Below are 13,115 nucleotides of genomic sequence, written 5' to 3'. Positions count from 1 at the left end.
TATGTACAGTAACTGCTTTGCTTTAAATAGTCAAGTAAAACTTCTTCCACTACCACAAAAATACTTTTAAAGAGCTAAATCAAGCCCAACTACTTTACTTCATGTAAAGTTACCATCTAGTTCATTGTGATCTTACAGGCAAAACTTATACTAGATCAGCACTCCAACTCCGAGATGCTTTATGAATATGGGCCTGGGGGTGGAGGTGACCTTCTCACGGTTGAAACTCTATGGTTTATCCAGAGGTATTGTTCTCATACATAGAAAGGTCTCTTCACATACAATAGCCTCGCCTGGTCCGTTCGTGTTTTAGCCAACTTTACACTCCATCTCTCTTGTCTCTGTGGTCTGTAGAGTGTGGACACTCTAGTGCCTCCAGTCCAATCCTTATCACTCATATTAATTCCCAGTGGAGGTGCATCTCCCATATTTCCTGTCGGCCTGTCGGCCTAAGGCCATTTGCCCAGCAGGGCTCCCAGTTTAAAGGGACAATCTGGAATTAGTACAAACATGTTTTAACTCAAATGGATGGCCAGTTCTTGCATCCATATCTTCATCTATGAATTTGAGAGTGGTTACATTTATCTAGCCCCATACCTTAGCTGTTTAGCAAAAAAGTGGTAGGGTGCCAGCTTTGTTGTTGTTTGAATCCCAGATTGCCCCTTTAAGGAGCCTCTTAGTCTTATTGCCAGGATGGACAGGGCCTGACCCACCCACTGTGGTCGATACTGAATCCCATTGACACAAATTTCTAAGAGACAAAATGGGTCAAAATCCCAAACAAAATGTAATCTGTTAATTGGAGTGTGTACCAAAAATCTGGGACAGTTTCCAATGAATTTTTCCGGTTTCTGTTTAACACAACCACTTTCTTAGGAAGCACATTTTATTCTCAAAAGCAGAAAACAACACTGACAAGTCAACTGTTCTCACTGTTTGAGTTTGCCTGTGACTCACAGAGTAGACAGTCCGGAGAGTATATCCAAGTGTTGACTTTTGACATCAGTACGAGATGGAGGGCCAAGCTCACAGTGCCTCAGGAGTCCATTAGCATTCAAAGCTAGCGCTGCATGTCAAAAAGCAACTACGTCAAAAAAAACAAGGTCGATGGAGGAACGGCGACCACGAGTCAGAAAAAACTAACGTCTCAAATTCGTTTTTCATAGACTTAAAGGTCTGTGCTGTGTTGCAGCGATCAGGTTGTGTTGCTAGGTTTTCGTCTGCGGAGATTGACCAATGTGATGGATTAGGTGACCCAGACTGTAACGTAATAGTTATTGTGAATGAAGAAACACATAAAGATACAGTAAAACCTCCATTATCTTGTTATAAACACACTGAGTTTGTCCCCTTAGTACAGTATGTGTGTAGTATGTGTGTTTTGATGTATTGTATGTCGCCTTAGTACACTAACCCTTTGCCAACTCACTAGAGTGATTTTTTTGGGCACTTTGAAGATACAGTCAAAAACTCATTACACAACAATTAATCTCTCTGTCTGTGAAAATCCTTGTGGATGGCGTATATAGCATTGCTACTGCCTTAAAGTTCCTGAGACCTGAAGCGCTGTCACCCCAGAACCAGAGATGCCTTGTCTGAGTCAGTGGTACTGACAGAGCATCGTTAAATACATTGTGCTTGTTGTGTCGTGGGTTATTATCCTGGGTCTGCTATGGATTTACCTTCCTCTTGGCCCGGAGCTGTCCGTGGTAGTTGTCAGATGAATCCCCCGGGATCTCTCCCCCCCACAGTGTCACCCCGACGATGGTGTAGGTGATGCCCATTACCATTAGGGGCAGTAGGTAGACCAGTAGCATCACAAGGATATGAAACCTGGGCACGACAGGGAGGAGAAGAAAACCAGAATGTAAACAAAGATGATTGATTAGAAACAACAACGAGCAAAATGGCTCTGGCCCATTTTTAAAGAGGATATGTGGGCAGAGCAGTAAGGGATGAGAGGAGGGAGGAAAATATGGGTAAGGTAAACTAGACCTGATAAAAAGAGCAGTTCAAATCTGAGAGAGAGAGAGAGAGAGAGAGAGAGGACCAGTGTGTACTTCCAGAGAGGAGAAAAGCAGAAGGTGAGAGAGAGAAGCCAACTGTAGGTGCTAATAGGATAATGTGTTTATACTGTAACACAGCAAAAGGGATGAGGTGAGATAACACATTGACATGTAGAGAGAAGATTGAAAAGAAGGGCTATGCTAAGCTAGCCTAGAGAGGGCAAGCTAATCATCTCTATCTCAACTGGTACAGTCACGTCTTTCCATTGTCAAAGCCAATGTGTGATGAGCGCTCCGGCACAATATGGCTGTCATAATGCACCATAATGCTGCCATAATGCAACCCTGAAGAAGGCCACAAGGTGAAATAACAATAAATACGCTTTTCTATCAACTTCCACTGTCCTGCAAGAGTTGCTGAATATCCTCCTCACTTCAGTTTGAACCTTGGTTGGAGAGCGAGGTAGCAGCAGTGTTCCCATAATGCATAAGCTACCATAATGTGTAACCATGTAAAACTGAGTGAAATGAAGACACTTCTGATGATGAAAGAGGGTGTTAAACGCGTCTCATATGAAGTAGTCGTATAGACGTCTAGAATGAGGTGGCCTGGTACGATGTACCGCGGCCAGCATGAGTTCTTATATGACCTACTGTGTTTTCAGCACTCTCTCTCCTACCTTTCACCTCTATCTCTCTCAATCCAATAAACAAAGAAATTTTAAAGATATAGTTGAAGTCGGAGGTTTACATACACTTAGGTTGGAGTCATTAAAACTCAATTACACCAGCTCTGTCAGGAGGAATGGGACAAAATGCACCCAACTTATTGTGGGAAGCTTGTGGAAAGCTCCCCGAAACGTTTGACCCAAGTTAAACAATTTAGAGGCAATGCTACTAAATACTAATTGACTGTATGTAAACTTCTGACCCACTGGGAATGTGATGAAAGAAATAAAAGCTGAAATAAATCATTCTCTCCACTATTATTCTGACATTTCACATTCTTAAAATAAAGTGGTGATCCTAACTGACCTAAAACAGGGTATTCTTACTAGGATTAAATGCCAGGAATTGTGAAAAACTGAGTTTAAATGTATTTGGCTAAGGTGTATGTAACCTTCTGACCTCAACTGTATATACTGTGTATATTTTTTATACAGCTTGAAGGAGGCTAGTCTACAAAGGAGGCTACTGGGCTAAAGGTGCCGTTACTCACATGAAGGGGTCGTCCTCCTTGCGGGGCCAGGCCACATAGCAGATGGTCCGGCGGGGCAGGATGCGGATGGTGGAGTAGAAGCAGAGGGGGAAGGCCAGCACCACAGCCAGCGCCCAGATACACATGATCACCACCTTGGTGGCTGTGGCCGACAACCGTGGCTTCAGAGGGTGGATGATGGCCATGTACCTGCAGGGGTCAAGATGTCGAAATGGGGTTGAAGGGCAAACATAAGGAAAGGGAAAGGGGGATACCTAGTCAGTTGTACAACTGAGTGCATTCAACTGAAATGGGTCTTCGCATTTTACCCAACCCCTCTGAATCAGAGGAAGTCCGCTCATTAATTTAATTTAATTTAATCTATTGAAGATAGTGGGATATTGGTCATGTTGCACTTCCTAAGGCTTCCACTAGATGTCAACCGTCTTTAGAAACTTATTTGAGGCTTCTACTGTAAAGGAGGGGCTCATAAGGGCTGTTTGAGTCAGTGGTCTGGCAGAGTGCCACAGGCTCGTGACGCGCGGTCATGAGAGAGTTAGCTCTCGTTCCATTGCTTTTCTACAGACAAAGGAATTCTCCGGTTGGAACAATATTGAAGATTTATGTTAACATCCTAAAGATTGATTCTATACATCGTTTGACATGTTTCTACGGACTGTAACGGAACTTTTTGACATTTTGTCTGGTCCTAGTGAACGCGGTTCGTGAGTTTCAATTTGTTTAGCAAACGCGCTAACAAAAGTATCTATTTGGACAGAAATGATGGACATTATCGAACAAATCAAACATTTATTGTGGAATTGGGATTCCTGGGAGTGCATTCTGATGAAGATCATCAAAGGTAAGTGAATATTTATAATGCTATTTCTGACTAATGTTGACTACCCAACATGATGGATATTTCTCTGACTGGTTTGGGCTCTGAGCGCCGTACTCAGATTATTGCATGGTATGCTTTTTCCGTAAAGTAAAAAAAAAATCTGACACAGTGGTTACATTAAGGAGAAGTTTATCTAAGGTTCCATGAACAAAACATACATCTATTGTGTAACATGAAGTCCTATGAGTGTCATCTGATGAAGATCATCAAAGGTTAGTGATTAATTTGATCTATATTTCTGCTTATTGTGACACCACTCTTTGGCTGGAAAAATGACTGTGTTTTTCTGTGACTTGGTGGTGACCTAACATAATCATTTGTGGTGCTTTCGCTGTAAAGCCTTTTTGAAATCGGACACTGTGGCTGGATTAATGACAATTTTATCTTTAAAATGGTGTAAAATACTTGTATGCTTGAGGAATTTTAATTATGAGATTTTTGTTGTTTTGAATTTGGCGCCCTGCACTTTTACTGGCTGTTGGCAGGGTGGGACACTACCGTCCCGAGTATCCCAGAGAGGTTAATTTAGTTTTAGAAGTGGCAAATTACTTAAATGAATGGGTGAAGATTATATAACATGTTTGACATGCAATTTGAATGATTTAATTCAATTCCTGTACTGAATTAAGAAGGAATTGCTCCTGTCTTGGTCTCCTGTGTTTCCAAAACAAAAAGATGTTCCACTTGAGGTCTGGCGGTCTCTATTGTAACAAGGATTCATTCATATCAAACCAGAGGCTTCAGAACAAAGCCACGGACAAAGCTGAAACAATGGATCGCCAAATTAGTGGGAGATTACTCTAAACACGCTGTAAGCCTGGGGACACACTTTATTATGCTGCTGTGTCCTCTGATTTGCCTCAATTTATGACTGTCCATTACTGAGAGCCATGGCTCGCTGATGCTAATGCTAATTATCATCTCCTTTCCTTGAATGAAGCGCCTCGCTAACAGACAAGTTCCCTTCCGGACTCTGTTTCTGATAACTTTCAGAGCCCTGGCTGCCACCTCAATGACAGTCGGAAATCCCTCAAAGGGAAGACACTAGAGAGCAGTCCGTGCAGTCCCTTAACTCGTCTGTAATCACTTGGCATTTAGTCTGAGTGGCACTTGGGCCCTGGTATTGAGATGAGAGGAATTCAGAATTAGTCAATTTAACTTCAGTAGCAGTCCAGGTGAATGAAGTCTGTGTGCGTGCGTTGCGTGCGTTGCGTGCGTATGTACAGTACTACTGGTTGATTAAAAGAGCCGAACCACGCAAGGGGCTGCTCTTTCAGGGCTTCATTGTATTTCATCACAGAAATCTCATTATGGTGTTTTCCTGACGTCCTTTTCTTAGGCGAAAGCAATACCCAAGGGCAGCCTCGACCAAAATTGATACTTGCAATGAAGCATTTTGTCATTTCTTTAGGCATAAAAGGGATCAAGGGTGGAAGTAATGCATGAAAAGGGTAGAGGGTGAAAATCCTGCAGTAGCCTACACATCAGTCTTCTAAAATGTCTTACTCTCCCTTTGCATCACAAAATTAGCAATGAAAGAATTTGAGCATTTCATTCATTAAAGGTCCAGTGCAGTCAAAAACTGGATTTATCTGTGTTCTATATATATTTCCACACTATGAGGTTGGAATAATACTGTAAAATTCGGAAAATTATGATAATGACCTTTAAGTGTAAGAGCTGTTTGAAAGACCACCTAAATTCAGCCTATTTTGTTGGGATGGAGTTTTATCCTGCCTGGTGACACCACCTCTGCCAATAACAGCTAACTTACTTGAGAAATTGCTTTCTGCTAAGACGCTATTCTTGTTTCTTTTTGACTATTTTAATTGAAAACAATCACAGTAAGGTACTTCATTTTTATGCAGAAATTATTTGATATTGAGATAAAAAACATCTGCATTGGATCTTTAATGATTCTGTAACCTGCATAGTCTCAGCCGGTAACATCAGTTATGGGCTGCTGTGCCTAACATGACCGTCTAAGAACAACAAAGAATAATGAAGTGAGGAACTTGCGTGAAGAGTGTCAACTACCAACAATGGTAAATCTAATCAGTCCCATCTCAAAGAATAAACTTGCTGACAGACTGGTACCTCGTCACACTCTTCCCGCTAAACGTGAATGTGTGTGGGAGGATGTCTTGCCATTTTTCTTATAATAGGTGTGTGTAGGAGTCTTATCTGAAGTGCTGTTCACACAGGAAATGAGTTTTACTTCCACATCAAATAGGGATGGAGGGGTGGAATGGGGGCACATTCTGCCCTTAATAGAAGGGGGGGCACATTTGCGGTTGGCCACCACATTACAACCCTGTGCCATTTCCAATGCGACAGACTGTCTGGATTGCGCTGCACATCAGTTCAGCCATGCAACAAGTACGACTGGAGTTTATGTGTTTCAATCTGGGTCAAATCTATGTTCTCTTGTCCTCTTGTTCTCCTCATCTCTGGCATGGGGTGATCAAATTGAAGGGACACTTAAAAAGATGGAATTTGTCTGCCTCGGCTGCAGGAAGGTCATGGAGAGCAAAGCCTAAAGGGTGCTCCTTTTGTGTTGTCGCAGCGTTGCAGGAGAAACCAGTGGCTCACACTCACTACCTCTCCTCCATTATCACACCATAGCTCTACAGTACAGTGGGGCAAAAAATAATTTAGTCAGCCACCAATTGTGCAAGTTCTCCCACTTAAAAAGATGAGAGAGACCTGTAATTTTCATCATGGGTACACTTCAACTATGACAGACAAAATGAGAAAAAAAATCCAGAAAATCACATTGTAGGATTATTAATGAATGAATTTGCAAATGATGGTGGAAAATAAGTATTTGGTCAATAACAAAAGTTTATCTCAATACTTTGTTATATACCCTTTGTTGGCAATGACAGAGGTCAAACGTTTTCTGTAAGTCTTCACAAGGTTTTCACACACTGTTGCTGGTATTTTGGCCCATTCCTCCGTGCAGATCTCCTCTAGAGCAGTGATGTTTTGGGGCTGTTGCTGGGCAACATGGACTTTCAACTCCCTCCAAAGATTTTCTATGGGGTTGAGATCTGGAGACTGGCTAGGCCACTCCAGGACCTTGAAATGCTTCTTAGGAAGGCACTCCTTCTTTGCCCGGGCGGTGTGTTTGGGATCCTTGTCATGCTGAAAGACCCAGCCACGTTTCATCTTCAATGCCCTTGCTGATGGAAGGAGGTTTTCACTCAAAATCTCACGATACATGGCCCCATTCATTCTTTCCTTTACATGGATCAGTCGTTCCTGGTCCCTTTGCAGAAAAACAGCCCCAAAGCATGATGTTTCCACCCCCATGCTTCACAGTCGGTATGGTGGTCTTTGGATGCAACTCAGCATTCTTTGTCCTCCAAACACGGCGAATTGAGTTTTTACCAAAAAGTTTTATTTTGGTTTCATCTGACCATATGACATTCTCCCAATCTTCTTCTGGATCATCCAAATGCTCTCTAGCAAACTTCAGACGGGCCTGGACATGTACTGGCTTAAGCAGGGGGACACGTCTGGCACTGCAGAATTTGAGTCCCTGGCGGCGTAGTGTGTTACTGATGGTAGGCTTTGTTACTTTGGTCCCAGCTCTCTGCAGGTCATTCACTAGGTCCCCCTGTGTGGTTCTGGGATTTTTGCTCACCGTTCTTGTGATCATTTTGACCCCACGGGTGAGATCTTGCGTGGAGCCCCAGATTGAGGGAGATTATCAGTGGTCTTGTATGTCTTCCATTTCCTAATAATTGCTCCCACAGTTGATTTCTTCAAACCAAGCTGCTTACCTATTGCAGATTCAGTCTTCCCAGCCTGGTGCAGGTCTACAATTTTGTTTCTGGTGTCCTTTGACAGCGCTTTGGTCTTGGCCATAGTGGAGTTTGCAGTGTGACTGTTTGAGGTTGTGGACAGGTGTCTTTTATACTGATAACAAGTTCAAACAGGTGCCATTAATTCAGGTAACGAGTGGAGGACAGAGGAGCCTCTTAAAGAATAAGTTTCAGGTCTGTGAGAGACAGAAATCTTGCTTGTTTGTAGGTGACCAAATACTTATTTTCCACCATAATTTGAAAATAAATTCATTAAAAATCCTACAATGTGATTTTCAGGCTTTTTTTAGTTGAAGTGTACCTATGATGAAAATTACAGGCCTCTCTCATCTTTTTAAGTGGGAGAACTTGCACAATTGGTGGCTAAATACTTTTTTGCTCCACTGTATATGATGTAACATGGGGATATTGATCAATATCAAATCAGCCAGAGTCCCATTTGAAATGATAATCTCATTAAGTGACGAGAGTCATTGGGGATGTGTGTGTGTGTGTGTGTGTGTGTGTGTGTGTGTGTGTTTTATGTGTGCCAAGCCACTTGTGTTTGATGCAAGGGTGTGTGTGTGTACATGCATGCCTTTTATGGAAGTGTGTGTGTGTGTGTGTGCGTGCGTGCGTTATTTTTACAAACCAAGTCTGGCATCTGGCTTCGGCTAGGGTATAAACAACCCTTCAGGCCTGTTGTGTCGGGAAACAATTCACTTTGAGGTCAAAACAACAAGTCCTGTCTTGTCTGTCTCATCTCTTTAGCAGACTATCGGAGAAAGGTGTCAACAGTAGGACAGCAACTCATAGTGTTTGACTGACACCCCGTTGAGTGAATACTACTCAGCTAAAACGCCAATTCCAATCAATCTGCTGTCAAATGAGTGAATCATTTAAATTCACTGCAACCAATCAACCAATCAATTTCTTATAGAAATAAGAGGAGAGCCGAGATGACTCTCTGTGTATACAGTGCATACACTGTATATCAATGCACTTCATAGTTAACACCAGATCCGTTTGTGCTATAGCCAGCTCCTATGATCACAATCAAGCCATGACAAGGCCTAATAATGACCATAGGAGTTGGTAAGGCAGCGCAGATCCAAGCATACTATCAATATTTAACTACACATTTATCTAAGGGGTAGCGTTTCTCTGAATGGTCAACTGATGTGAAGTGGACGCACACTAACACAACCCTCAGAGGCACCTCCATCACCGGAATGGATGTGTGTAGGCTTCCCCAGCGACAACCCCTGAAGATGCCATGAATAAGATATTAGCGTCTGACAATGTCCAATAACAGTGCGGGCTTGTGCCAATTTGTCAAACGACTGTAATTAGGGGCGTTGTCCAAACGTAGGTTTTGGTTTCCTCGAGTGTCAGTAAAGGCTAGTGAAGGGTGGTTACTGGCGTTTCTGTATTTATTTTTGGTCATATGAGTGTATACCTACACACACAAACAGGTGCACGCACTCACACGCTACACTGCCACCCCCTACGCAGATGCAAGCATATGATCGCCCGTGCACGCACACACACACACACACACAATACTCTGCCACCCCACATGCAAGCAGGCCATCAGTCAATGTGACATCGTGTCAATGTGACATTCTACCTGCTACACAGAGCGTGTTGTTTTGAGAGCAGAGGAGCAGAGGGGAAGAGCGTCCTTATTCTATTTTTCCCTACCGTACCATATTCATTGATTATGCATAAGTGCAATAGCTGTTAGTCCAGTTTCTCACAAGTACTCATTAAATTGTTGCTAGTGGTTGTACTAAATGATCCTCTGATTACACATGTTGCTTTTGTATACAATGTGAAAATAATCAATGTAGCTAGCTAGAGTTTCTTCTCGACAGTATCTTCTTGGCTTAAAATAACCAATGGTGTCTAGTGGAGGCCATATGCAACCAAAATCAACTTTATTTCTGATTATTTAAATTCACAAGATGGAATTAACACGTGTGTCAGCCACCGAGAACTGAACCTCAGAGATTCTTGAGCTCGCAACGCTGCCATTGGACGTGACGCAACGCGAGCACAACATGGACAGTATAGCAGCTTTCAGTGATTTCAAAGGAAGCATTCCCCCAATGGGCTGATGACTGACAGCAATACCAGATGCCCGACGGCTATAGCGTAGCAGGGCCATAATGATGACAAACCTGCAGTTACTGATATGCCAGAAAACACTACAGAAACCTGACACCAGCTCCGTCTAGATTTACAGTTTGAATCACAAGGACATTTCCAACATAGAGCCTGTAATACAGCTGTGCTCTGATGGTCTGGACAGATGGCAGTAGTCTGGATAATCCATGTCTCTTGATATGACTGCCAAGGTAAGTTGAGAAATATTGTTCACCTGCCCTGACCTCCATCAAGAAGATGGAAAGCTTGCTAATTTCACAGTTACTAATCTTAAAAAAAAAAAAAAATCATTATCCTCTGTGGTTGGTGCTGCTTTGAACCTCTCCACTGACTCCGAAGGCATAAATGTACACACATGCTTGTACGCAGGCATCCACATGCACAGACACACAGGCACGCATCATGCACACTCGCAAACTCATGATTATACATGCAATAGACTGCCCTCCCCAGCATAGACACACGTAGGCACGCACACACACACAAATTAACATTCATTCATGCATGCATGCACAGACACACGCTCACACACAATATATACCCTACACACATACACAGGCATGCACACACACACACAGGCATGCACACACACACACACACACACACACACACACAGCCTACTGCCTAGATAGAATAAACAATGAAACGTACATTTCCTTAAACAGAAAAAAAATGCAGCCATGGTGTGTGATCTCCATTCAATAACAACTTGAGGGAGCTGGGGGAGGGGGGGGGGGTGATCAGCATCAGTTGCCTACCTATCAACGGCAATTGCAGTCATCGAATAGATGCTTGCGAACACGGAGGTGACGGGGAAAAAGTTGTGAAACCTGCAATAAGCCTCTCCGAAGTACCAGTCTCCGTGGGCAGCATATATGAAATTAATTAATGTGTTGAAGGCGGCCATGGATGCGTCCGAAAATGCCAAGTTCAAAAGGAAATAGTTGGTGACTGTCCGCATTCGTTTGTGGGCGAGAATTATCCATATGACAATGAGGTTTCCGAACACAGCCACCGCCAAAACGGAGCTGTAGGCGACCGACCACAGGGCAACTTGCCAAGGCGGCTGAACAAACTGATTCGTAAAGTTCCCCGTTGTTATGTTCGATCCATTGAGTGCCACAGCTGCCATTGTGACTTCAATTGTCACTTCCTACTGTGGAATAAGTATTTTTTTCAGGCAGTGTCCTTGAAATCTTTAGAGAAACAGAGTAGTTAGCTGCACCACCGCGCGCAACGCACCTATCCGCAATACGCCAGTAAAAATTATCTTAACTTTGAATAAAAAGACCTGTCAGCTTCGACTCCACCGCAGTCGCCTGAACGCATCCCATTTAGAATTTTAGCTTTGAGTGCATGCCTCTACTTTGGTGAAGATGGCAAATACGAAGTATAAGTTTCCATCCGCATCCACCACTTGCCTCCTGTTGAATGTGAGCGCGATGGCACCGCGGGGCCCCCAAGCATATGCAGTATAAACTGTGCGCGCAGATAATGACGTACCACCAGTAGAAGCTGGCACAGGCACAAATAGGCTAGAAAACTCGATTGATTCTGGCACTCCTAATTGTAAACTCTGTGCGGGACAAATCGGTCGGATCAGGCGTCTGCCAACACTCAGTAAACCTAAAAAACACAATCCCTAGTGACAACATGATGTTTGAATATTTGGAAATCCCCAGCATGCATTCAAATATCAAACAATTAGGGCTTTGATTTGTTACTGATATCTATGCAAATATTTACTTTTGGGAGATATGTTTCATGTTTAAGTGTAAACAGTAGCCTGTTGGTCATATACCTTAAATGTTTCCACCATGGCATGATGGCATGCATCTCATGTTAGGTTGATGCAGCCCAAGCCTTACAAAAATAAAGTCAACAAAATCACCTGTGGTTTTCAGATACAAGTATGAAGACATATGTTTGAATGAATCACGTGAAAAATGTCACCAATCAGACACAGGGTTTTTGGACACCTGTGAAGTTTCACATGACTCAGAGGTTGTTTCCCAACACTTCACATGTGATATTCTACATTTGACATACTGTATGTGCTTTGTCAATGGCAGGATTAGCACCCAGGTCTCCCACTGGAGTAGCCAATGTCTTGACCATTAGACCAAGAGGGCCAACAATGCGTTTCTCTCCCAATGTACTGTTAATTCCAAATTCAGAATTTGCTCGAATTGAGCTGTAATTTAAGATTTTTTTATACAAAAAGCATTACAAGAATATGTTTTGACTTTGTGTAAAGTATCTGTTAGCAAATTTCGGTAAATTGATAAAGCACACTTTCTTTAGACTCATTGTCATTTTCTTTACATTGCATCGTTGTTTTTTGCTGTATAGATTATGTATTTTGGATGTTTTCAGTGTATTTTAAATGCTTTCAGACCATGCGATTAATCACGACAAAAAAAAGAGTGCACTAAAATTGAGTGCTGAGCAATTACCCAAAATGTTGGTTCTTTTTTGTTTTTTAAACAACTAATGGTCGGTTCTATTATTTTAATTCCACTTCGCTCATTTTTTTTTTGTGACGCAATACACAGTTACCCAAGAGAGAAATCAGATCAAGCCCGAACTTTGCCGATGTAGTAGGGAGTTGTGGTTTCCAAAAGGCCAATATTCTACATGGTTTAGCCCTGAAAACATGGTAAGTAATTACAATGACCATAATCCATTGCGCCCCTACTTGTCGAGTCTGAAGCAGAGAGAAGAAGCCGAAGAATGCTCGATCGAGAGGGGTAGAATAGTTGATTCATGAGGTATCTTTACCTGAAATGACTTGATCTAAAAATGATGGTTGGTATTCAGCAGTCATAAAAGTATGCCTTATTTACTTTAAAGACAGCATAGGAAGCAGCTCTATAGAGATGAAATCATGACTTGGAATGAAATAATAACGTCATCAAACAGGCCTAAATCAAATGTAATTTACACAACTGACATTTTTTATTAATGTAAAGTCATTTGAATAAATGATGGTTGATAAGCAGACAGTATTGTGCAGTTACTACCATCATGGG

The 13,115-nt window shown here is 42.4% G+C and overlaps 1 protein-coding gene across 1 annotated transcript in view; it reads right to left on the bottom strand.

Annotated features, from left to right (window-relative positions):
* The window catches only part of LOC110533148 (neuromedin-K receptor), a 38,281-nt gene extending 26,633 nt beyond the window's left edge, over positions 1-11,648 (bottom strand). Inside the window, exons 1-3 of the mRNA XM_036933395.2 lie at positions 10,842-11,648; positions 3,226-3,414; positions 1,683-1,833 (exon numbers count right to left, since the gene is read on the bottom strand). Of these exons, the coding sequence (XP_036789290.2) occupies positions 1,683-1,833; positions 3,226-3,414; positions 10,842-11,215 (714 nt within the window). The 5' untranslated portion in view covers positions 11,216-11,648. The remainder of the gene's footprint in view (positions 1-1,682; positions 1,834-3,225; positions 3,415-10,841) is intronic.
* Between the last annotated feature and the right edge of the window lie 1,467 nt (positions 11,649-13,115).

This window comes from Oncorhynchus mykiss, chromosome 10, assembly GCF_057628025.1.
Source record: "Oncorhynchus mykiss isolate SJ-2025 chromosome 10, ASM5762802v1, whole genome shotgun sequence".
NCBI classification, from domain to species: domain Eukaryota; kingdom Metazoa; phylum Chordata; class Actinopteri; order Salmoniformes; family Salmonidae; genus Oncorhynchus; species Oncorhynchus mykiss.
Note: the sequence above shows the minus strand (reverse complement) of the source record. Positions and strands in the feature narration are given on the sequence as shown.